The 23,984-nt window shown below is 65.6% G+C and overlaps 3 protein-coding genes across 3 annotated transcripts; all 3 read right to left on the bottom strand.

Annotated features, from left to right (window-relative positions):
- Positions 1–6,353: 6,353 nt before the first annotated feature.
- Positions 6,354–8,829, bottom strand: LOC308248413 (beta-lactoglobulin-like; the record flags this gene model as incomplete). Its single annotated transcript, XM_080668356.1, has 6 exons — positions 6,354–6,370; positions 6,569–6,673; positions 6,776–6,886; positions 8,029–8,102; positions 8,306–8,445; positions 8,734–8,829. 6 exons carry the CDS (start codon positions 8,827–8,829, stop codon positions 6,354–6,356), a joined length of 543 nt encoding a protein of 180 aa, XP_080524482.1.
- Positions 8,830–13,787: 4,958 nt separating this feature from the next.
- On the bottom strand, positions 13,788–16,674 carry LCN10 (lipocalin 10; the record flags this gene model as incomplete). Its single annotated transcript, XM_080668355.1, has 6 exons — positions 13,788–13,876; positions 14,335–14,433; positions 14,858–14,965; positions 15,293–15,363; positions 15,807–15,946; positions 16,564–16,674. The coding sequence occupies 6 exons, from the start codon at positions 16,672–16,674 to the stop codon at positions 13,788–13,790; spliced, it is 618 nt and encodes a 205-aa protein (XP_080524481.1).
- Positions 16,675–16,940: 266 nt separating this feature from the next.
- Positions 16,941–22,433, bottom strand: LCN6 (lipocalin 6; the record flags this gene model as incomplete). Its single annotated transcript, XM_080668354.1, has 7 exons — positions 16,941–16,992; positions 17,965–18,016; positions 18,151–18,252; positions 18,374–18,484; positions 18,919–18,989; positions 22,057–22,196; positions 22,347–22,433. The coding sequence occupies 7 exons, from the start codon at positions 22,431–22,433 to the stop codon at positions 16,941–16,943; spliced, it is 615 nt and encodes a 204-aa protein (XP_080524480.1).
- Positions 22,434–23,984: the final 1,551 nt, after the last annotated feature.

The following is a 23,984-nucleotide window of genomic DNA, read 5'->3' as shown; positions in this document are numbered from 1 at the left end:
CACCCAGCACGCGGCCCCCGCTCCCCAGGGCCTGGCACCTAAGAACCGGGTGGGGTCGGGCTTGTAATCGCCGAAGCGGGAAGTTACCTCGGGAGGTCTTGACGGCAACGCTACATCCCCCGAGGCCTGCTCCGCGAAGCCGTGAGCCCGGCACACCGGCCAGCCGCGTGTTCCTGAACGCCGTGTCCCAGCGCCGGGGCCCCGAGCAGGTGCCGGCACAGTTACTGCCCCTCCAGGAGGCACACATTTCCCAGTGGGGGCTCCGTCCCCACACAAATCATCACCCAGTTCCTTCCCAGGCCACCACCGTGTCCCCCCAGACCACCACCATATCCACTCCCCACACCACCACTGTGTCCCCCCCAGACCACCACCATATCCACTCCAGACCACCACCGTGTCCACCCCCAGGCCACCACCGTGTCCACCCCCAGGCCACCACCGTGCTCACCCCCAGACCACCACCGTGTCCACCCCCAGGCCACCACCGTGTCCACCCCCAGGCCACCACCGTGTCCACCCACCAGGTCACCACTGTGCCCACCCCCAGACCACCACCGTGTCCACCCCCAGACCACCACCGTGTCCACCCCCAGGCCACCACCGTGCCCACTCCCCAGACCACCACCGTGCTCACCCCCAGGCCACCACCGTGTCCACCCCCCAGACCACCACCGTGTCCACCCCCCAGGCCACCACTGTGCCCACCCCCCAGACCACCACTGTGTCCACCTCCCAGGCCACCACCGTGCCCACTCCCCACACCACCACCGTGTCCACCCCCAGGCCACCACCGTGTCCCCCCCAGACCACCACTGTGTCCACCCCCAGACCACCACCGTGTCCACCCACCAGACCACCACCGTGCCCACTCCCCAGACCACCACCGTGCTCACCCCCAGACCACCACCGTGTCCACCCCCAGACCACCACCGTGCCCACCCCCAGACCACCACCGTGCCCACCCCCAGACCACCACCGTGCCCACTCCCCAGACCACCACTGTGCCCACCCCCCAGACCACCACTGTGTCCACTCCCAGGCCACCACCGTGTCCACCCCCCAGACCACCACCGTGCCCACTCCCCAGACCATCACCGTGCCCACCCCCAGACCACCACCGTGCCCACTCCAGACCACCACCGTGCTCACCCCCCAGGCCACCACCGTGTCCCCCCCAGACCACCACCGTGCCCACTCCCCAGACCACCACTGTGCCCACCCCTCAGACCACCACCGTGTCCACTCCAGGTCACCACCGTGCCCACCCACCAGGCCACCACCGTGTCCACCCCCAGACCACCACCGTGCCCACTCCCCAGACCACCACCGTGCCCACCCCCAGACCACCACCGTGCCCACTCCAGACCACCACCGTGCTCACCCCCCAGGCCACCACCGTGTCCCCCCCAGACCACCACCGTGCCCACCCACCAGGCCACCACCGTGTCCACTCCCCAGACCACCACCATGCCCACTCCAGACCACCACCGTGTCCACTCCAGGCCACCACCGTGCCCACTCCAGACCACCACCGTGTCCACTCCAGACCACCACCGTGTCCCCCCCAGACCACCACCGTGCCCACCCACCAGGCCACCACCGTGTCCACCCCCCAGACCACCACCGTGCCCACTCCAGGCCACCACCATGCCCACGCCCAGGCCCCAGGTACAGCCCTCTCACAGCAGATATGTCCACCCCCAAATGTGCCTCCAAACCCCCTCACAGCCCCTGACAGCAGGGCGGTTCCTCCAAAAAGCAAAGAGTGCCCTGTGACCGGCAGTGCCGCCTGGGTGGGCACCCAAGGACCGGCAGCAGGTCTCGAAGGGACATTTGCAAACCCATGTTCGTAGCAGCCAAAACGTGGGCACAGCACGGTGTCCCTCGATGGATGGACGGGAAAACCAAATGCGGTCCATCCCCACGGGGGCGTCATTCAGACTTAGCAGGGAAGGAATTCCTGGCCGGCCGTTGTGGCTCAGGAGGCCACGGTTCAATCCCGGCCGGGGCACAGGCCCGGGCTGTGGGCTCGATCCCATGTGTGGGGCGTGCAGGAGGCAGCCGATCCGTGATTCTCTCTCATCATTGACTAGAGGCCCGGTGCACAGGGTTCGCGCACTGGTGGAGGGCGTGCCTGCGGGGATTGACCTCCTGCGTTGAGCATCTGCCCCCTGGTGGTCAGTGCGCGTCATAGCGACTGGTCGAAGGGTCGTTCTGGTCGTTCCGCCATCCGGTCGCTGGGCTTTTATTACATAGGATGTTTCCATCTCTCTCTCTCCCTCCCTCTCCCTTCCTCTCTGACATCAATAAACATCTTTTGCCGAAACCGGTTTGGCTCAGTGGATAGAGCGTCGGCCTGCGGACTGAAGGGTCCCGGGTTCGATTCCGGTCAAGGGCATGTACATTGGTTGCGGGCACATCCCCAGTGGGAGATGTGCAGGAGGCAGCTGATCGATGTTTCTCTCTCATCGATGTTTCTGGCTCTCTATCCCTCTCCCTTCCTCTCTGTAAAATATCAATAAAATATATTTAAAAAAATAAATAAATAAATAAAATAAACATCTTTTTTTTAAGGGAAGGAAACCCTGGCGCGGGCCACAGCATGGTGGGATTGGAGGAACATATCGAGGGAAGGAAGCCAGGCCCTGAGGGACAAGCCCTGCAGCGTCCCAGCCCCTCCTGGAGCCGGCTCCAGAGATGGATGCTGTGGTGGCTGCAGCTAACCCCTGGACTTGGACCCGCTCCCATTTTCACGCCTCTGCGTGCACAGCTGGTTGTGATAAGGGTTCTGGAGAGTATCAACTCTGTGTCCGGGCCAGCCAGACGGAGGAGGTGCACGGGTCGGGGAGGGAGGAGGTGCACGGGACAGGGCGGGATGAGGTGCACGGGTTGGGGAGGGAGGAGGTGCACAGGACGGGGCGGGAGGAGGTGCACAGGATGTGGGGGAGGAGGTGCACAGGACGGGGGGAGGAGGTGCACGGGGCGGGAGGAGGTGCACGGGTCGGGGCGGGAGGAGGAGGTGCACGGGGCGGGAGGAGGTGCACGGGATTGGACGGGATGAGGTGCTCGGGGCAGGAGGAGGTGCACGGGACAGGGCGGGATGAGGTGCACGGGTTGGGGAGGGAGGAGGTGCACAGGACGGGGCGGGAGGAGGTGCACAGGACGGGGCGGGAGGAGGTGCACGGGATGTGGGGGAGGAGGTGCACAGGACGGGGGGAGGAGGTGCACGGGGCGGGAGGAGGTGCACGGGATTGGACGGGATGAGGTGCACGGGGCAGGAGGAGGTGCACAGGACGGGGGGGAGGAGGTGCACAGGACGGGGCGGGAGGAGGTGCACGGGACGGGGGGCGGGGGGGCAGGGCGGGGGCTTGGTCTCCGACCACGGGGCTGACTTTCCTCGATCCTTCCCGTGCCCAGTCATTCCACCAACGCCCACACGGTGGTCCCTTCCCGGGGTCTGGACAACGTTGTGTCCCTACAGAGATTTTGACCTCGTCCTGGGAACTGTCACACCAGCTGGAAACGACTCACTCCATTTTTTTTCTGGTCTTGCAGGAGCGAGCTGTGTGGGGTCAGCAGGGCAAAGCCGCCATGCCCGAGGCTGACGCAGCTGGCGCTGGCGGGCAAGACCAGCGGGAAAGCAACAGAGACGGGGGGCAGGAGGAGGGCCAGAGGGAGAGCCCAGTGGTGCGACGGCAGCAAGAACTAGGCAGGGTGGGTGAGGGGGGGTTGCGGATGTTCGTATGGAAATCCTATATAATAAAAGCCTAATATGCTAAGTGTCCGGTTGTCTAGTCATTTGTTCAACCAATCAAAGCATAATATGCTAATGATATGCTAAGGCCGCTCAACTACTCGCTATGACGTGCACTGACCACCAGGGGGCAGACGCTCTGACTGGTAGGTTAGCTTGCTGCTGGGGTCTGGCCCGTCGGGACACACGCCCTGGAGCCCTCCCGCGTCCCTCCCCAGCCCTGATCGTGCACCCGTGGGGTCCCTCAGCCTGGCCTGCGCCCTCTAGCAACCTGGGACGCCTTGGGGATGTCTGAGAGCTGGTTTCAGCCCAATCCCGCAGGCCAGGCCCAGAGACCCCACTGGTGCACGAATTCGTGCACGGGGCCTCTAGTGATACCATCATTAATAATAACACAATAATAAACTCCGCGTTTCAAGTATTCCTTTCCCACCTGTACATGTGGCCTTCTTCCCATCTCTCTCTCTTTTTTTTTTTTAAATATATTTTTATTGATTTCAGAGAGGAAGGGCGAGAGAGATAGAAACATCAATGATGGGAGAAAATCATGGATCGGCTGCCTCCTGCACGCCCCACACTGGGGATCGAGTCCACAGCCCGGGCATGTGCCCTGACCGGGAATCCAACCTTGACCTCCTGGTTCCTAGGTCGACACTCAACTGCTGAGCCACGCTGGCCGGGAACTTTCTTCACGTTTCTGACTCCCAGCTCCTAAACCCCGAATTTCCTGAGTGATAAACGTGTCCCAGTATCCCTACCAAGCCCCTTCCAACCACCCCTGGGCATGCGGGGGGCGTGGAAAGCCCCCAGGATGGGGTTGGTTGTGAAGGGAGCAAACCCCGGGGTTAGAGGGTTGGGCCTTTGTCCCGCCTCCCCCCTGAGCGGGGACAGGGCTGGAGGTTGAGTTCAGGGACCAATAGCCAGTGATTCCATCGGCCAGGACTGTGGAAAGCAGCTGAACCCCAAAGGACAGGCTCAGGGGCCTCCTGGTTGGGGACCACGGGAGATGTGGGGGGGCGTGGCCCTGGGGGGCAGGGCTCCGCACCCCCTTGTCCTGTGCATCTCCTCCGTCTGGCTGGTCCTGGGCTCTATTCGTGATGATAGGCCAGCCCTCTAGTAGCTCAAGCGTTCCCTGAGTTCCATGAGCCACCCCAGCAAGTCCAAGGAGGTGTGGGACCCCCCCAGCTGCAGCCGGAGGGTCGGGCACAGGGGACGTGGCCTGTGGTCGGTGTGTGGGGTGGCGGGGGGCAGTCTGTCCGAGCCTGTGAGCCTGTGGGATGGGGGATGTGAGCTGTCTTGCTGACGGCCCTGCTGGCACTAAAATAAATGTGTGGCCCGGCCGGTGTGGCTCAGTGGTTGAGCGTCGACCTATGAACCAGGAGGTCAGGGTTCAATACCTGGTCAGGGCATATGCCCAGGTTGGGGGCTCCATCCATGCCCAGTGAGGGGCGTGCAGGAGGCCATCAATGACTCCCTCTCATCGTTGATGTCTCTCTCTCTCTCCCTCGCCCTTCCTCTCTGAAATCAATAAAAATGTTTTTTAATTAAATAAAAAATAAAATAAACCGTGCTCTGTGCCGGGTGCTCTGTGGGTGCCAGTTACACGCTGTGGGCTGGCTGCCTGGGACGTGCACTCGGCTGACGTCACGCCGGTGCCCTCGGCTGTGACTGGCTCAGGGGAGGGGGAGGCCACCCCCATGTGCACCTGGCTCAGGTGGGGACCTGGTGTCCCTGCAGCGGGACCTGGGGCGCTCCCCGAGGAGGGGCTGGTGTCAGGGTGGAGCCGGGCGTGGAGGGGGCAGCCGGGTGCACGGCAGCCCTGCCCGGCCAGCGAGGGGCCTGGGGCTGTGAGTGCGCCCGGGTCGGGCTGGTGAGGACGGAGGGATGGGGAGTGGCCAGCACCCCGAGGGGGGCTGTCCCTTGTCCCCTGTTTCTCTGGGGTAGAGGTCAGCTCTGCCCTCCTGCCCGAGCCTCCCGCCCGCCCCACCGCCCCCAGGAAAGACTCGGCAGACGGGTGCTGGTGTGTCTCTTTATTGTGAGGGGCTCAGAGCAGCCGGTCCAGGCGGCACCCCAGGGGCCTGGTCCCAGGGGCGTGGCGCCCAGCAGCCTCGTGGCCTCAGCTCCTCCTGGGGCCCCTGACTGGGAGGAGGGGATGACGTCGGAGGAGGGGGTGACATCGGAGGAGGGGTGACGCCGTCCTGCAGGGAGGCCGAGGTCCTGGAATGGATGAGGGGCCCCTATAAGCCTGGGGCCCTGAGGGACAGACCTCGCCAGCACCCCTGGGGGAGACGGAGCCCCCTCACCCACTTCAGGCCCAGTGCCCATCCCCCCCGCCAGCCCCTTCCAGCCCCCCTGCGCCCACGCCTGGGATCCTGGGGCGTCTGCCTGTGCGTGTGGCCAGGACGCAGGAGACACACGGGCAGTTCCAGGCCCTTCGGAGGATGGGCGCGCAGCAGCCGATTCCCGAGACCCCGGGAGACCCAGGTTCCAGCCCTTCCCAAGGGGTCGGGGGGAGAGGGTGACGGAGGGGACCCCACACACCCAGGACGTGGAGCGGGGCAGGTACGTTACCCGGGAGGCGGTCGGCAGGACTCACTTAGACAGGGCACCTCTCTGCAGGAGGAGGGGTGATGTGGGAGGTCACAGGTCGGCTACCACAGCAGGGGGACCCCTACCTCCCACCCACCTCCCGGGAGGCCTGGGGGGATGGGGAGGCGCCATGGGAGAAAGACGCTCCAGTGCACATGGCCTTGACCGGGGACCGCGGGAGGGGGGGGGGGGGGCGCGGGAAGGAGGGTGGCAGGGGGTCACCTTCTGCCTGGGCCGGGGTGAGGATGATATGGATGTGGATGGACAGCAGCCTCAAGGCCTGGCCGAACTGCTCCATGGCCACCTGGTCCACCTCCGGGGTCCTGGCTGTGGGGGGGTGGGGGTCAGAGCGCTGTTCCCTGGGCCCCGGGCAGCGCCAGGCTCCCAGCTGCCCCGACGCCAGCTGCCTGACGGGCAGGGTGTACGCACCCAGGTACTGGCAGGCCCGGCTCCTGGCGGGGGCCGCCGCGTGCTCCACGCAGACAAACAGGAAGTTCTTGTAGTCGGTGTCCAGCACCGTCAGCCTGTCCTCCTCCAGGTCTGGGGCGAGACGCAGAGAGCGAAGCGGAGGTGAGGTCCCCGCTCCGGCGGGTTGTTCCCTCGTCCCTCCGTGGGCTATGGGGGCTCCTGCCCCAAAACCGACCCCTGGACCAGATGCCCACGAGGCAGCAGGAGGGGAAGGGAGAGGATGGGACACACAGCACCTGCTGAAGGTGAGCGGCCAGGTGTGCGGCCGGCCGGCCAGGTGGGCTCAGACCCAAGGGGCAGAGGCAGACAGGAGGAGCTGGAGGTGGGGGGAGGGGGAGAGGGAGGGCAGGGGCACTTTGGCAGGGGACGGGGGAGGGAAGGGGAAGAAGGAAGGGGAGAGGGGAGGGGAGAAAAGGGGGAAGGGAGGGGAGGGGAAGGGGAGGGGGAGGGTGGGGAACAGAGGGCTGAGTCTGGGGCCCTGGGAGTGAGGAGTGGAGGGAGGCAGGACAGCCTGGAGCCACCCTGAGGGTCGTGGCTAGAGTGCTGGCCCTCGAGCTGAAGGGTCCCAGGTTCGATTCTGGCCAAGGGCTCCTCCCTCGGTGGCAGGCCTGATCCCTGGGCCCTGCTCGGGTGCACTCAGGAGGCAACCAATCCACGTCTCTCTCTCACATGGATGTTTCGCTCTCTGTCTCTCCCCCTCCCTCCCACTCTCTCTAAACACCGATGGAGCAACACCCTCGGGTGAGGATTTACAATAAAAAAAAAATTAAAAATTTCACCCAACCAGGGTGGCTCAGGGGTTGAGCATCAACCCAGGAACCAGGAGACCACTGGTTTGATTCCTGATCAGGGCACAGGCCCGGGTCGGGGGCTCCATCCCCAGCGGAGGGCGTGCAGAAGGCAGCCGATCCATGATCCTCTCTCATCACGGATGTTTCTCTCTCTGTCCCTCTCCCTCCCTCTCTCTCTGAAAATGACTGAAAACGTATTAAAAAATAAGTAAATGAAAAATAAAAGTGCCTGTGCCGGTGCCCAGGGACAAGCGGCTGACCCTGCACGCTCTCCATTCTGGGTTTTGTTATCAGAAATTAAAGCCGAATGTGAAACTGCCCTGGAGGATCCCGTGGCGCCCCCCGTGGCATCCACAGGCCCAGCCCCCGCCTCCCGCAGGGCAGAAGCTGAACTCAGGGCCAGCCTGGGCCCCAGCCACTCACAGTCGATGTTGAACTTCCCCGCACACTCGGTTCTCTTGGCCAAGATCTTCTTCTCAACACACCGCTCACCCTCCCTGAAGGGCGGTGACAGCGTAACGGTGACACCGAGGCCGTGGGGCAGCCATGTCACCCCTCACACAGACAGGGCCATGGCGGGAGGGCCCGGCCCCCACCCCGCTGCCCCGACCCCCGACCCCCGACCCCCGACCCCATGCCACCCACAGGAAGCCGGGGTCCCCTCAGGAGCCCGGCCCCTCCCCGCCGCCGCGACACCCACCATCTGTGCACCATGATCTCCAGGTCGCCCTGGGCCGTGGGCCTCAGCTCCTGGACGTACAGCCTCAGGGGGGCGCTCTGCGTGCTCAGCAGGGAGAGGTCGCTGGCCGCCATGGCCACAGAGTACCAGGTCCCGGCCACCTGGGGAGGGGCCGTGGGCTGCACCGGGGGGCCGGCAGGGACCCCAGCTCCCGGGTGGGCTCTCCGTCCCTCCCCATCTGGGCCAGGCCCCGTCTAACTGGGGTCATGAGCATGCCGGGCCCCCCCACGCTCGGCAGACACGGGGCTGCAGCACGTCCCACACTCGGAAGGACACCCCTGTGCGGCCAGGTGGCTTCAGAGTCACATCTTGAGTTTCCCAGCACCACCTGGGCCGCCCTGCGCTCACCCCGCCCCGGCCTCCCCACGCAGAGCACCCCGTCCCCAAACCTTCTGGATGTCCAGGTCCTCCATGGGCTGGGGGATGCCCATGTCCTGGGTGCCGCACACCAGGGCCACGCTGAGAGCGAGCAGGAGGCACTTCATGGCTGCAGCTGCAGGACTTCCAGCTCCGAGCGATAAGGACGAGGCGGCGGGCGCGGGGCCTTATATGGGAGCAGGGCCGGCCCCGAGCGGGCCCCCTGCCACGGGTTCCCCGAATCCCCGAGGCTCCTTCCTCCCCGGGGACAATGGGAGGCCTTCTTCCCTCTGAGTTGAAACCGGAAGGTCCGCTGTGTCCCCCCAGTTCCCGGTAGGGCCCCGAGGGGAAGGATGGGGGGGCCCGGCAGGCCGCCAGCGGGAGGGACACTGGGGGGCCGGGCTCTGGACAGTGAGCCTGACCTGGTTTCTCTCTGGACTCCCTGAGTCCCACCAGCCACAGGAGCCAGGACAGCACCCCCTCTGAAAACCTGGGGTCACCGCGGTGGGTCCGAAGGTCTTGACTTCTTCTCCCCAAAATCACCTCTTTTTAAATGTTTTCATTGGTTTTTAGAGAGAGAGAGGAAGGGAGGGGGAGAGAGAGACAGAAACATCGATCCAATCGGCTGCCCCCGGCACATCGCCTACCGGGGATCGAGCTCACGACCCAGACACATGCCCTGACCGGGAACCAGGCCACACCGGCTGGTCGGCAAACTGCGGCTCGCGAGCCACATGCGGCTCTTTGGCCCCTTGAGTGTGGCTCTTCCACAAAATACCGCGGCCTGGGCGAGTCTATTTTAAAGAAGTGGCGTTAGAAGAAGTTTAAGTTTAAAAAATGTGGCTCTCCAAAGAAAGTTCAATCGTTGTGCTGTTGATACTTGGCTCTGTGGACGAATGAGTTTGCCGACCACGAGAAAACTCACCCCCTAAACTCACTTTCTCCACGGATCCTTCCCCTGGTTCTAGGCCTCACAGCTAGTTGTCTGAGGGGCAAAAGGAGAGACACACCCTGTCAGCGGCCCCCTCCCCCCCGCCCCCCCCCCAGCGATTCAGCCTCCAGGTCAGGTGCCAGTTCTTCTCCGTAAAGAAGTGACGCGGCCGTGGCGTAGCCTCGTTCCGGGAGGAGGCGTCCCCGGGAGGCCCACTGAAACCACCTGGGGACAGTCCCGGATGAGGGTCACCTGGCCCAGGGCCCAGAGCAGGCCCGCGACCCCACTCCTGGAGGGCGACCCTCAGCGTGGAGGGTGACCCCACTCCTGGAGGGTGACCCTCAGCGTGGAGGGCGACCCTCAGCGTGGAGGGGGACCCCACTGCTGGAGGGCGACCCTCAGCGTGGAGGGCGACCCCACTCCTGGAGGGCGACCCTCAGCGTGGAGGTGGCCAGAGAGGCACGAAGGCACCAGGTGAGCGCCACCTGCTGAGGCGATGGTGGCACGAGGCCGTGGGCCATGCCACCCTCAGAGGCGCCGACCCTCTAACCACAGAGGACAGGAGGGCTGCCTTCGAACGCCCCCACACCACCACCGGCCGGAGCGAGGCCTGGTCTTTTTTAAAACAAAATGAAAAGCCTCCAATCCTTCGGCTGTGACCCGTGAGCACCCCCGGAGGAGAGCAGCACTGGCAAGTTTTCCAAGGAAATGCTCAGAGGTCAAGGGGCAGGGACGCCTGCCCTGGTTTCAGCGGGAAACGGAAATGTCTCCTTATTTCTGATGCGTTTGTCCCCACGAGGGTCCTACAGACGCAGGTCTGACAGCCCCTCCGTGGGGCCCCCAAACCTGTAGAGATTTCAGGGAGACGCCCTCCCACTTCTGTTTCCCGCCCGACGCCCTGGCCCGGCCTCCAGGTGACCGCACACCCTCCCACCCGCCCGGAAGGAGGACAGCTCAGCCTGCCTTCCCGTGGCTGCGGGCCTGTGTCTCTGCTTCGCTCCCACCGGTGCTGTTGGGTGAGGTGTTTCACGTTGACAATAATCTCTTCCAGTTTTATTGCAAAGAACGGTTTTTTTAAATATATTTTTATTGATTTCAGAAAGGAAGGGAGAGAGAGATAGAAACATCAATGATGAGAGAACCATCGATCGGTTGCCCCCTCCTGGGGATCAAGCCTGCAACCCGGGCCTGTGCCCTGACGGGGAATCGAACCTGGGACCATTCAGTCCGCAAGCCGGTGCTCTATCTGCTGAGCCACACCGGCCAGGGCTTAACTTTTTTTTTTTTTTTAATATTTTATTGATTTTTTACAGAGAGGAAGGAAGAGGGATAGAGAGTTAGAAACATCGATGAGAGAGAAACATCAATCAGCTGCCTCCTGCACACCTCCCACTGGGGATGTGCCTGCAACCAAGGTACGTGCCCTTGACCGGAATCGAACCCGGGACCTTTCAGTCCCCAGGCCGACGCTCTATCCACTGAGCCAAACCGGTTTTGGCCAGGGCTTAACTTTTAATTGTACGATGTTCTGCTCTCGTTTGTCAACAGATGCACATTTAGGGGTACGTGGAGGATGTTCTGATCACCATCACCCCCCAATGCACACACACCCAGTGCACATGCCCCCAGTGCACACACACCATGCACACACACACAGTGTCCACACACACTGTGCACACACACAGTGCACATACTCCCAGTGCACACACACACAGTGTCCACACACACAGTGCACACACACACAGTGCACACACACCCCAGTGCACACACCCCCAGTGCACACACCCCCAGTGCGCACACACCATGCACACACCCCCAGTGCACACACCCCAGTGCGCGCACACACAGCGTGCACACACACAGTGCACACACACACACCGTGCACACACACAGTGCACATACTCCCAGTGCACACACACACTGTGTCCACACACCGTGCACACACACACACTGTGCACACACACACAGTGCATACACACACACACAGTGCATACACCCCCAGTGCGCACACAGTGTATACACCCCCAGTGCACACACACATACACGGTGCACATACTCCCAGTGCACACACACCCAGTGCACACACACAGTGTACACACACACAGTGCACACACACACAGTGTCCACACACACTGTGCACACACACAGTGCACATACTCCCAGTGCACACACCCCCATTGTGCACACACACCCAGTGCACACACACAGTGTACACACACACAGTGCACACACACACAGTGTCCACACACACTGTGCACACACACAGTGCACATACTCCCAGTGCACACACCCCCATTGCACACACACACACAGTGCACACACCCCCATTGCACACACACACAGTGCACACACCCCCAGTGCGCACACCCCAGTGCGCACACACACAGTGCACACACACCGTGCACACACACAGTGCACACACACACACCGTGCACACACACACAGCATGCACACACACAGTGCACATACTCCCAGTGCACACACACACTGTGTCCACACACACTGTGCACACACACACAGTGCATACACACACACAGTGCATACACCCCCAGTGCACACACACACACCGTGCACGCACACACACACACAGTGCACATGGGTCCCAGTGCACACAGCCCCCTCCCCCAGTGCCTACAAAGAAAGGACCCACTGTCTGGAGGGCCTCGATGGGCACAGATTATGCAGAGAGCACATGAGAAACCATGGCAACGAGTTGAATCATCCCTAGATTTATCATGCACTTAATGCAACCTGGGGAATTTGGGGGGCATGAGATCACAGGCAATCTGCATTTCCTTAAGTGTGAAATCACAATGCAAGTGCATTTCCATCCATTTAATCCGAAGAACCTTCTTAGATGCTGATTATACCAAAGTCAGAAAACGCTGACATTCAAAGGGAGGCGTTAAACCCTGCTCCGCCCCCACCAGAGGGCTGCCTTTCTGTTACTTCATCCCCCTGGGGCCCCCCGGGGCTCAGGAAACCAGGGGAGCAGGGAAACGGGAACCTTAGCGGCGTTCAGAGCGTCCCTCCTGGCGGCCCTCCTGGCGGCCCTGCGGGGGAGGGGCCTCCGCCCGCTTCGAACGGGTTTTCCTGAGCGTCTCGGGGGCCAGTGAGGGAGACCGTCCGCCATGATCCTCGGGCCGCTGTGCGTGGCAGGGCCTGGCCAGGCCGCCGGCGGGGATGTGCTGGCGGGACATCCTTCGCCCTCGTCCACCTCCCTCACAGGAGCCGGCAACTGTCGGCCCAGCTCCAGGGCCTCTGACTCATCTCCCGGGGACCCCCCCCCACGCCCCACCCTCCACCAGTGGGAGATGGTTGCATGAGGGCCGGGCAGACCCGAGCAGAGGCGCGCAGAGGGCGCGAGAACCCTGTGAGGACCAGCCGGCCTGGGCCCTCGAGCACAGCGGGCAGCGCCCAGGTCCCCGAGGGCGTCACGAAGCTGCCCAGTGCAGACTCCAGCCACGTGAGCCCGCCTGCCGGCAGGTTGATGCCCCAGCGGGAGGCCAAGCTGAGGGCCCCGGGGCAGCCGTGCGGGGCCAGTGGACACGGCGAGGGAGGGCGGGCCGCGAGGCAGGGGTGGGAGCTGAGGCTCCGCACAGGCCGTGGGGCAGCACGGCCGACGTCCAGCGACGAGGAGGCCCCTGGACGAGCAGCAGGACGTACCTCTCGGGCGAGCAGCACCCCCTGCCCCCCAGGCTCACTCCCAGTTCCGCGGGCGCCGACGGGGGGAGCCGACGTGAACCCCTGAGCTTGCTTAGCCCGGGGCCAGCCTGGCCGCACCCCCCTGCAGGCCAGGGACGCAGGAGCTCCCGTTTGATCCCAGCTCAGCTCCGTCCACTTTCTCCGCTCCTGGTTTGCTGGGGAAGGCGGCGATGTCGCGGGTCACGGTAGCCCACAACCCAGGCGGGTGCCCTTGACCGGCATCGAGCCGTGACCTCCTGGTTCACAGGTCAACGCTCAACCACTGAGCCACGCCCCCGGGCTCCCCGACTCTTCACAGCTCTCCAGGAAGCTCTCCCTGACTGCTCGGCCCCCCTGACCGAGTCACACCTGCTGCAGCTGGGTGCTGGGTGCTGGGTGCTGGGTGCCCGCGCCCGTGCTGCCCCTCCCAGCCAGGAGTCCGTCCGTGAGGCGTGCATTGGCCTGTTTTGCTCACGGCTCACCCCCAGGGGCTAGCACGGCGCCCGGCACAGAACACGTGCTTATACGGTCGTGGAGCGCGGAGTACGGTGGCGGACTCGCTGCACGGAAAGCACAGGACAAGGGGTGACAGCGGACCCAACGTGGTCTATTTCACAGCAGACAGGGGCCGGCAGGGGGGACGGGGCAGGAGGGGCTGTGACCGCAGAGAAGCCTCGGGGCCCTGGGCTTCCGCCCTCGGCGGCCTGGGCTCACCAGCCACCTCTCAGCAAGCGGCTCCCGGGTCCGAGGGGGACCACGCGTCGGCCGAAGGAAAGAGCTGGCTCAGGGCAGGATGGTGTGCGCACAGGAGGCTGTGGGAGGGGGGCAGCGACGCGGGGTTGGGGCCACAGCTGCCGTGCCCAGGCGGGTGGCTCTCCCTGGCGTCATGTACGCTGGCCCCCCAGCCACGGGGCAGAGCCGAGGGGACCCGCACCCGTGCCTTCCGTCTCTCTAAGGAGCCGGGTGCGCGGGGAGGGGCGGAAGTGCGTGGCCCGAAAGCCTGGCGGCCACACTTTACCGTCTTTCGGGAGAACCGTCGCACCGCTCGTGAGCTCCCGGATCTCACAGATGTCTGCGAACTTCCTCCAGCTCGGGAAGGTGGTCTCGTTCTGCCTGCCTGCGCGGGAGGCAGAGGCATGGCCTCAGAGCGTCCACTCGCCCCCCCCCCGGCCCCCCCACAGCCGTGGGAGCTGGTGAAGTGGGTCCTCGGGCGGGACCGGTGCCCCCGTAAGAAGAGGGAGTGGCAGGCCTCCCGCCCTGCCAGGACCACCCCCCCACCCCGGGAAGAGGGCCCCCTGGCACCCACCCTGCGGGCCTCCTGTGTGCCGCCCGCCCTGGTGTCTGTCCGCGTCCCTGCCACCGCCTGCCCAGCCCGCCCCCCACCCGCCCTGCCTGGACGCGGCCCCAGGGGGACTCACTGAAGAGCAGCAGGACCTTGGAGGCCCGGGCCGCCCGCCCTGGTGTCTGTCCGCGTCCCTGCCACCGCCCGCCCAGCCCGCCCCCGACCCGCCCTGCCTGGACGCGGCCCCAGGGGGACTCACTGAAGAGCAGCAGGACCTTGGAGGCCCGGGCCGCCCGCCCCAGGCGCAGGTCCACCACGCCGTAGCTGTAGTCCGTGGTCAGCACGCGGAAGCCCGCCACCCCCTTCACTGGACAGGAGAGCACAGAGCCGCCTGACTCCTCCACCCACAAGGGGGGCGCGGGGTCGGGAGAAGGCTTTGGGGGGTCCCCCATCCCCACCCCGGGCCCAGACCCCCAGGACTGCACCAGCCCGGCTCTGGGAAGGACAGGCTCTGGGGCCGCTGCCGTCCTGTCTCGGGGTCCACCCGCCCGCCCGTACCCCAGGGGGCAGTGCAGGCGGGCGTCAGGCCCAGTGTCTGTGGCCTCGAGCCCCGGACCCCCACCACCCCATCTTCCTCCCCCACCACCCCACCTTCCTCCCCGACCCCACCTTCCTCCCCGACCCTCACACGCACAAGGGTTCCTGAACACGGCCTTCTTCCCGTCCTTCCTCAGGATGACCGTGTGCGACTGGCACCCCTGAGACCTGCGGGGGGGAGGGGGGCTGTGACTCACGGCCAGGGAGCCCCGCTTCCCACCTGCAGCCACCAGCCCTCCCCCCAGAAGACCCTCTAGCCCCCCCTCCTCCGACCTCTGCCCCGTGGGACCCCGGGGGGGAGTGGGGGTGGGGGCTCCTGTGCCTTCGGGGCCCTGGTTTCAGAACTTCCCCAGGGGGTCAGGCCCGTCTGCCGCTCAGGGGACCCTCCAGGCACCGCTGCCTGCCCAGGTGGCCTCTCCCAGACCAGCCCTCGGCGTTTCAGGGACAGGAAGTGGGGGCCGGGGGGGGCTGCCGGTCAGTCCTGGTGGTATCTCCAGGCTGGCCCAGGACCCTGCCCGCCCCCACGTCCTTCCTGTGGACAGGGTGCCACCTGGGCTGCTTGGGGCCGGGGCCGGGAGGGAGGGGGGGCCCGCCGCGCACACAGCCCTCACCTGGGGAAGGCGAGGACCACCCGCAGCTGGCCCACTCTGTGCACCTGCACCACCGATGCCCCCAGCTTCCGCGCGTCTCGGCCCGGCAAGAACCCCCGGGCGTCGGAGGCGATGGCGAGAATGTACCAGAACCCTGAGAACTGCAGAGAGGGGTGCTGAGGAGACTGGACGCTGCGCCCACTCCCCAGGGCCCCCGAGAACTCACCGGACAAGTGACCCTGGCCTGCGGCCCCGCCCACATGCAGGGCTGTGGGGCCGGGGCCGGAGGTGGCACAGGGCTGGGTACCGAGGGCCGAGCCTCCGTCCTGGGGGGCCCTTTCCTCCCAACTCACCCTGCACCCTGTCCCGCCGACTTCCTGCTGCAAACCCGCGTTCCCAGGCCGGCCTGTGCCCACAGCCACCCCCACCGGAACCCGCCACGGGCCAGCAGTCTCATTGTTCCAGAACATTCCCTGCTCATTCCACCCCCCCTCTGCCCACCTACCATGTCCAGGTAACCTCGGGCCACACCTGTCTGGGGCGTCCGCTCTGCCCCACCTCGGGGCTCCTGGCCCAGGGGGCCACAGGTGTTGAGCGTTGCCGTTCCAGACGTCCCCAAAGAGGCTGTCCACCCCTCAGAGAGGCCCGGTGGGCGGCCCGCTGGGCCCTGTGGCGGTTCCTGCCACCTCGGGCCGGCCATGTTTTCAGGACGGCCCCACTCTGCGTCCCCGGCCCTTTGTGGCCGGCCCTTGGCCCAGGGACGGGACACGAGGCTCACCTTGTTCCAGTTGAGGTTGTGGGACTCCCTGGGGAGCTGCTCCTGTGTCTGGGTCCCCACAGCCAGCACCAGCGCCAGGACCAGCCCCGGCAGCAGCCGCCCCAGCCCCATGCTCGCCCTCCTCCCTCAGCCGCCAGCACCAAGTTTAAATCTCCTTGTCTGTCTGCGCAACCACAGGCGTCCGGCAACCTGGAGCTGCCAGAGGGCCGGGGTGGGCGACGGGGAGGGCGGGGCTGTGGGGCTGTGGGTCCTCCTCCCCCCAGCACCCCCCTCGGCACAGAGGGCCCGCCCCCGGCTCTCGGCCCTCAGAGCTGCACAGCCCCCCCGGGAGGGCCGGCCTGGGGGGCCCTGAGACGGAGGCCATCATGTTCCCACCGTCACTCCCGTGGGCCCCTCGTCACCAAGGCAGTGTCCCCCGAGGGGTCGCACCTGGCGGTGAGCCCCAGGAGAGGAGCATCTCTGGGTCACTGCACGCGATGCTGCGCCAACCTGGGGGCTGCCTCCCCGACGCCAGGCCGGCCAGACACGTGTGCACACGGGCACCTGAGCATGTGGGTGCGTGCTCTCCTTGAGGAGCGAGGCCCCGCGGGCACCTGACCCTGACCGACAGGCAGCCCCTGGCTTCTTCTTCGGCTCCCTCTGGCCTTGCTTCTGCCAGGACTTCAAGCAGGGCCCAGCTCACAGGGCGATGGGCTCAGGCCCATTGCTGGCCCTGCCCCCGCCCCTGCCCCCTGACCCTGCCCCTGCCCCTGCCCCCCACCCCTGCCCCAAACTCGAGCCCTGGACGCTGCACACCCAGCCAAGCTCCTGGGCGCTGGGGCCAGCTTCCTAGGCCCAGCATCCCGACCGGACAGCACCCAGACCCGGGGCCCTGCTCCAGCCCAGGCAGACCAGGCCCACCTGCCCAGGGGCCTCGGGGACCGAGGAAGAGCAGCCGCTCCCCGCCCAGCCCCCTCGGACCCTGGGGACTCTCATCAGAGACGCAGGCGTAGGCGAGGCCGTACATCGGCCTCTTGTCCCAGGGCGGGCTCACTGCCCCGGGGGTCAGCCCTGGGGGAGCCCACCCACCCCATCCGTCCCAGCCAAAGCCCGACCAGAGCCCGAGAAGGCGGACGGCTTGTGAAATCACTTTATTTGAATCCTCAGCCAGAGACCCAACGCCCAGCCCCGGGCAGCCGAGCGGGGAGGGCAGGCCTGGCCAGCTCCTACCAGGACACGGCGGGCGCCGTCCCCTTTGGCGGCCACAGCGTTCACTGGAAACCAAGGCAAACATTGGGGACCCAGTTTGACTTACCTCAAGGGCATCTGCCCCCCGCCCGCCGTCCCCAGCCCCCGGCCACTGACCCCTGCTGCCCACGGGGATGGGAGGGCCCCCAGGCCCCAGGCTCCCCTGCCACGCACCGGGCGATGCTCGGAAGGCAGCTTACCTGGAAGGCCTTGTGCGCACAGGTGACTGGAGGGGGAACAGGTGGGCAGTGAAGGGCCAGGCCAGCCTGCCGCCACCCCAGCCCCGGGCTTCCCTGAAGACCCTCCCCCCGATCCTGCCTGACTCCCCGAGGGTCCCCGAGACTGAGAGGCCACACTCACGGTCGGGGTGCAGTCGGGCCTGCTGCTGCGAGAGGAAACCCAGGCCCTGGCTCCACCTGGTGAAGAGGCTCATGGCCTCCCGGCTGGCCAGGTGTGTGCGACCTGTGGGGAGGGCGCCCCTGAGATCTGGCCCGGGCTGGGGGGCGGGGGGGCCGGCCTGCAGGGGGGGGCTGAGGGCCAACAGGAAACTGCCCTCCCGACCCCCGACCCCGAGGCCACGCACTGTACAGCTCCACCGTGTTGAAGGCCTCGTCCTGCTGCTCCAGCTGCGTAAATACGATGGCGTAGTCCCTGAAGTTGGTGCCCAGCACGCGGTACTCCAGCACGCCCAGCGCTGGCAACAGGCCCAGGGCGGGCGTCAGGATCTCAGAGGCCCTCCCAGGCCCAGAGCCCCAGCTGTCCCCCCACCCCCGCCCACCCCGGCCCTGCCCAGAGCTGCCAGGGACGGGTACAAAGGGTCCTGCTTCCCCATTCCTGTCCCCACCGGGGCCAAGTGCCACGTCCCTGCCCCCCGTGGAGGGGCTGGGGTCCCGGCTGAGCGTGGCAGGTGCAGGCCAGTCCTCTGTCCGCAGGGTTGGCGCCCACCCTCCGCCAAAATGGGGCCCCCTCGCTTCCAGGCGGAGAGCTCGCTGGGGCCTCGGGACGGGTCAGGGTCCCCACCTCCCCACCACAGGGCCTTGCAGGCTCTGGGGATGCTGCAGGGGGCCGAGGCCCAGAAACGGACCCTCCCCACCCGTCCCGGACGAGACTGCATGGCATCCTCCTCACAGGGGTTCTCGAACACCCAGGCAGAGTCCTGTCTCAGCAGCTCCACGGCACTCAGCTCACACCTCTCCAGCCTGAGGAGGAGAAGGCCCACATCCACTCGGGCCCACGTCCACTCGAGCCCATGTCCACTCGGTCCCACGTCCACTCAGGGCCCACATCCACTCTGAGTCCACATCCACTCTGAGTCCACATCCACTCGGAGCCCACATCCACTTGGGTCCACATCCACTCGGGCCCACATCCACTCGGGCCCACGTCCACTCGGAGCCCACGTCCACTCGGGCCCACGTCCACTCGGATCCACATCCACTCAGGCCCACGTCCACTCGGGCCCACGTCCACTCGGGCCCACGTCCACTCGGGCCCACGTCCACTCGGGCGCACGTCCACTCAGGGCCCACGTCCACTCGGGCCCACGTCCACTCGGGCCCACGTCCACTCGGGCCCACGTCCACTCAGGGCCCACATCCACTCGGGCCCACATCCACTCGGGCCCACGTCCACTCAGAGCCCACGTCCACTCGGGCCCACGTCCACTCGGGCCCACATCCACTCAGGCCCACATCCACTCGGGCCCACATCCACTCAGGGCCCACATCCACTCGGGCCCACATCCACTCGGGCCCACGTCCACTCAGGGCCCACATCCACTCAGGCCCACATCCACTCGGGCCCACATCCACTCAGGGCCCACGTCCACTCGGGCCCACATCCACTCGGGCCCACGTCCACTCAGGCCCACATCCACTCGGGCCCACATCCACTCGGGCCCACATCCACTCAGGGCCCACGTCCACTCGGGCCCACATCCACTCGGGCCCATGTCCACTCAGGCCCACATTCACTCGGGCCCACATCCACTCAGGCCCACATCCACTCGGGCCCACATCCACTCGGGCCTACATCCACTCGGGCCCACGTCCACTCAGAGCCCACATCCACTCGGGCCCACATCCACTCGGGCCCACGTCCACTTGGGCCCACATCCACTCAGGGCCCACGTCCACTCGGGCCCACATCCACTCAGGCCCACATCCACTCAGGCCCACATCCACTCAGGCCCACGTCCACTCAGAGCCCACATCTACTCGGGGCCACGTCCACTTGGGCCCACATCCACTCAGGCCCACGTCCACTCAGAGCCCACATCCACTCTGAGTCCACATCCACTCGGGCCCACGTCCACTCGGGCCCACATCCACTCAGGCCCACATCCACTCGGGCCCACATCCACTCGGGCCCACATCCACTCAGGCCCACATCCACTCGGGCCCATGTCCACTCAGGCCCACATCCACTCGGGCCCACATCCACTCGGGCCCACATCCACTCAGGCCCACATCCACTCAGGCCCACGTCCACTCAGAGCCCACATCCACTCGGGCCCACATCCACTCAGGCCCACGTCCACTCGGGCCCACATCCACTCAGGGCCCACGTCCACTCGGGCCCACATCCACTCAGGCCCACATCCACTCAGGCCCACGTCCACTCAGAGCCCACATCCACTCAGGCCCACGTCCACTCAGAGCCACATCCACTCAGGCCCACGTCCACTCAGAGCCACATCCACTCAGGCCCACATCCACTCAGGCCCACGTCCACTCAGGCCCACATCCACTCAGGGCCACATCCACTCAGGCCCACGTCCACTCAGAGCCACATCCACTCGGGCCCACATCCACTCAGGCCCACATCCACTCAGAGCCCACATCCACTCAGGCCCACATCCACTCAGAGCCACATCCACTCAGGCCCACATCCACTCAGGCCCACGTCCACTCAGGCCCACATCCACTCAGGGCCACATCCACTCAGGCCCACATCCACTCAGGCCCACGTCCACTCGGGGCCACGTCCACTCGGGCCCACATCCACTCAGGCCCACATCCACTCAGAGCCCACATCCACTCAGGCCCACATCCACTCAGGGCCACATCCACTCGGGCCCACATCCACTCAGGGCCACATCCACTCGGGCCCACGTCCACTTGGGCCCACGTCCACTCGGAGCCCACGTCCACTCGGGCCCACATCCACTCGGGCCCACATCCACTCGGGCCCACGTCCACTCGGGCCCACATCCACTCGGGCCCACGTCCACTCTGACCCACCGTTTACACAGGGTCCAGACACAAGGCCACAGAAGACAATTCTGCCCCCCGACCCTCTGCTGACCGGCCAGTGTGGCCACGGGACCCGCCTTCCTCCCAGTGGCCCCAGCTGCCCGAACCCCTGCTCCCCACCGAACTGGACGTCTGGGCCGGCTCCAGAGCCCTGGGAGAGCAGGCACCGCCCTGCCCCGCCCGGGACACGTCGCCAGGTCGGGGGGAAGCAGAAGCGAGCTGAGGGCATCAGGGGCGCCGGACAAGCGGAGCGTCTGTGCATCGGGCAAAGCCACTCCCTCCAAAGCAGCAACGTCCCTCCGCCGCGTGCCCAAGTGACACGAACGGGCAGGGAAGGCCTGGGAGGAAGGGTGGCCAGCGAGAGATGAGCCACGTGTGACAGCACATGAGCGCAAGCACAGGGCTCGCCCTGCCATGCGGCTCAGCGGTGAGCGTCGACCTAGGAACCAGGGCGTCACGGTCCGACTCCCGGGCAGGGCACAGGCCTGGGGTGTGGGCTCGGTCCCCAGTGTGGGGCGTGCAGGAGGCAGCCGATCCATGCTTCTCTCTCATCCTTGATGTTTCTCTCTCTCTCCATCTCCCTTCCTCTCTGAAATCCATAAAAATATATATTTTTTTAAACATGGCACTCTGTGGGCTGACATGGCGCGGTCCGCATCACGCGTGGTTCCCTGACTCGCGTGTCCCGTGTGCCTGAGGGTCCCGGGGGAGCCACGAGGAATCCAAAGCAGGGCCGCCCGCAGCGTGGGGTGGCTGCCTGGCCTGGGCACCCGTGGGGACATGTCCTGCCCAGAGGCCCACCAGGCCCGGAGTCCAGGGCGCAGACTCCAGAGGCCGAGCCCAGGTGGGGCTCAGAGCAGAGCTGACCAGGAGGGAGGGAGGCACGGGCTGGGCACGCGTGTGCGGGCGCCCAAGCCTCTGTGCCCGGGCAACGGGACTCAGCCTGGAACCTTCTCCACCGCCTGGCCTGCCCGGCCCGGCCCGGCGTGGGCAGGGGCCGCAGCTCGCTCACCGGTGGCGGGAGGCCAGCACCTTCAAGGTGTTTTCGGGCGTGAGCGTCACCGTGACGCCCTCGATGTTCTTCACGGCCTTCTCCACCGCGAAGCCCTTTTCCCCGGACGCCATGGCAACCACGTACCAGGACCCCAGGAGCTGGACAGAGAAGGAGGAGCGGGGGGTGAGGGGCCCCCCGCCCCAGACTCAGAGGCACCCTGTCCACCTGGGAGTCCGGGAGCCCCTGGCACAGGCCAGCCCCCGCCCCGCCCTCCGCACTGTGCCCTGGGGGAGCCCCGAGGCTGTTACCTGCCCAGGGTCCAGCTTCCCCAGCCACACGGCCGGGGCCCTGGGCACTGCGGCCAGAGCCAACAGGGTCACCAGCACAGCCCTCATGCTCCCCAGTCCACACACCGGCCCCGGGACGCCGTTATATGGCTGAGTCGCTGTGGGCGGCCAGTAACCACACACCACTCTGCCTCCCCACGCCCTCCCCGGAGGCACAACACCCTCCCTTTCTCCTTCGGGAAAGAACAGACACTGCTCATTTTTCCTTCTTCTTTTTTATTTTTTTATTTTTTATTGATTTCAGAGAGGAAGGGAGAGGGAGAGATGGAAACATCAGCGACGAGAGAGAACCATGGATCGGCTGCCTCCTGCACGCCTCACACTGGGAATCGAGCCTGCAACCCGGGCCTGTGCCCTGACGGGGAATCGAACGCTGGCTGACCTCCTGGTCCCTAGGTCGACGCTCGACCCCTGGGCCACGCCGGCGGCCGGGCAGGCGAGAAAAACCCTGCTCTTAGGCCGGGCAGCAGCAGGCCAAGGTCAAGACCAAGGACGGGGAGAGAACAGCTGGCTCTTCCAGAGGGTGTGGTTCTGGGTGCTTCCTGATGCGATCGTTAAAAATCCGCAACGTCCCCCAAAATTTAACAAAAGTGCCCCACTCCCTCCTGGACCGCCCACCCCTGCCCCTCGGGCCGTGGCCTCCGGCCCCCACGCACAGCCCTGGGGAAGTCCTGCTCTCCCGGGGGGCCGGTCTGGCCTGCCTACCCGGGCAGCCTCCACGCTGCTGCCTCCCACACTGCGACCCCACCTCTGCTCTCCGTGACCTTGGCCGGGCCCCTGGGACAGAGCACAGAAGCCTCAGCAGCATCCGTCTGAGCCCCCAAAACGCGGGAGGAGGTGGGGGGAGGAGCCCTCTCGGTGGTGGGTGGGTGCGACCTGGACACCGTGTTCCCAGCCCCCGTGGCTGGCTGCCGCTCAGGGTGCTGTTGCCACAAGAACAGACAAGATTTGGGAGCGGAGGAAAGACGAGTCCTCTGTCCTGGGAGGGCTTTCGGGGGGGGGGGGGGAGGCCCCACCGCAGCCTCGCGTGGGAGACGAACGGAAGGTGGAGGTGAACCAAAGTCACCCCGCCCTCGCACAAGCTCGCGGCTCAGCTTCCCACCGCCTCCGGCCCAGAAAGTCTCCGGCCTTGAACTTGGGCCAGGATGTCCCTGACTGCCCGCTGGCCAGACGCCTGAGGGAAGAGAGTGAAGCAGGAAGACAAACCTCACCCCGTTCGCTTCGCGGGGGGTCCATGCCCCGAGGGGTCCCGGGTTCCGGTTCCCGGCACGGCTCAGGGGTTGAGCTTTGACCTAGGAACCAGGAGGTTTCGGTTCGATTCCCGGTCAGGGCACAGGCACGGGTTGTGGGCTCGGTCCCCGTGGGGGGGACCTGCAAGAGGCAGATGATCAATGGTTCTCTCTCATTATTGATATTTCTCTGCCTCTCTGAAATCAATAAAAAATACATTTTAAAAAATAAAATAAAAGTCAATAAAAACATATTTTTTTAAAAAACAAACATGACCCTCACCTTCAAGTTAATCCTGTCCATTGCGTTGCCAAGTCAGTTTCCTGACAAAACACTGCAGAGGAAGACAGGTCCCCGAGAGGCCCCCGG

The sequence above is a fragment of the Plecotus auritus genome (genome assembly GCF_963455305.1).
Source record: "Plecotus auritus genome assembly, chromosome: 5".
NCBI classification, from domain to species: domain Eukaryota; kingdom Metazoa; phylum Chordata; class Mammalia; order Chiroptera; family Vespertilionidae; genus Plecotus; species Plecotus auritus.
This window is presented reverse-complemented; position numbering and strand designations above follow the sequence as displayed.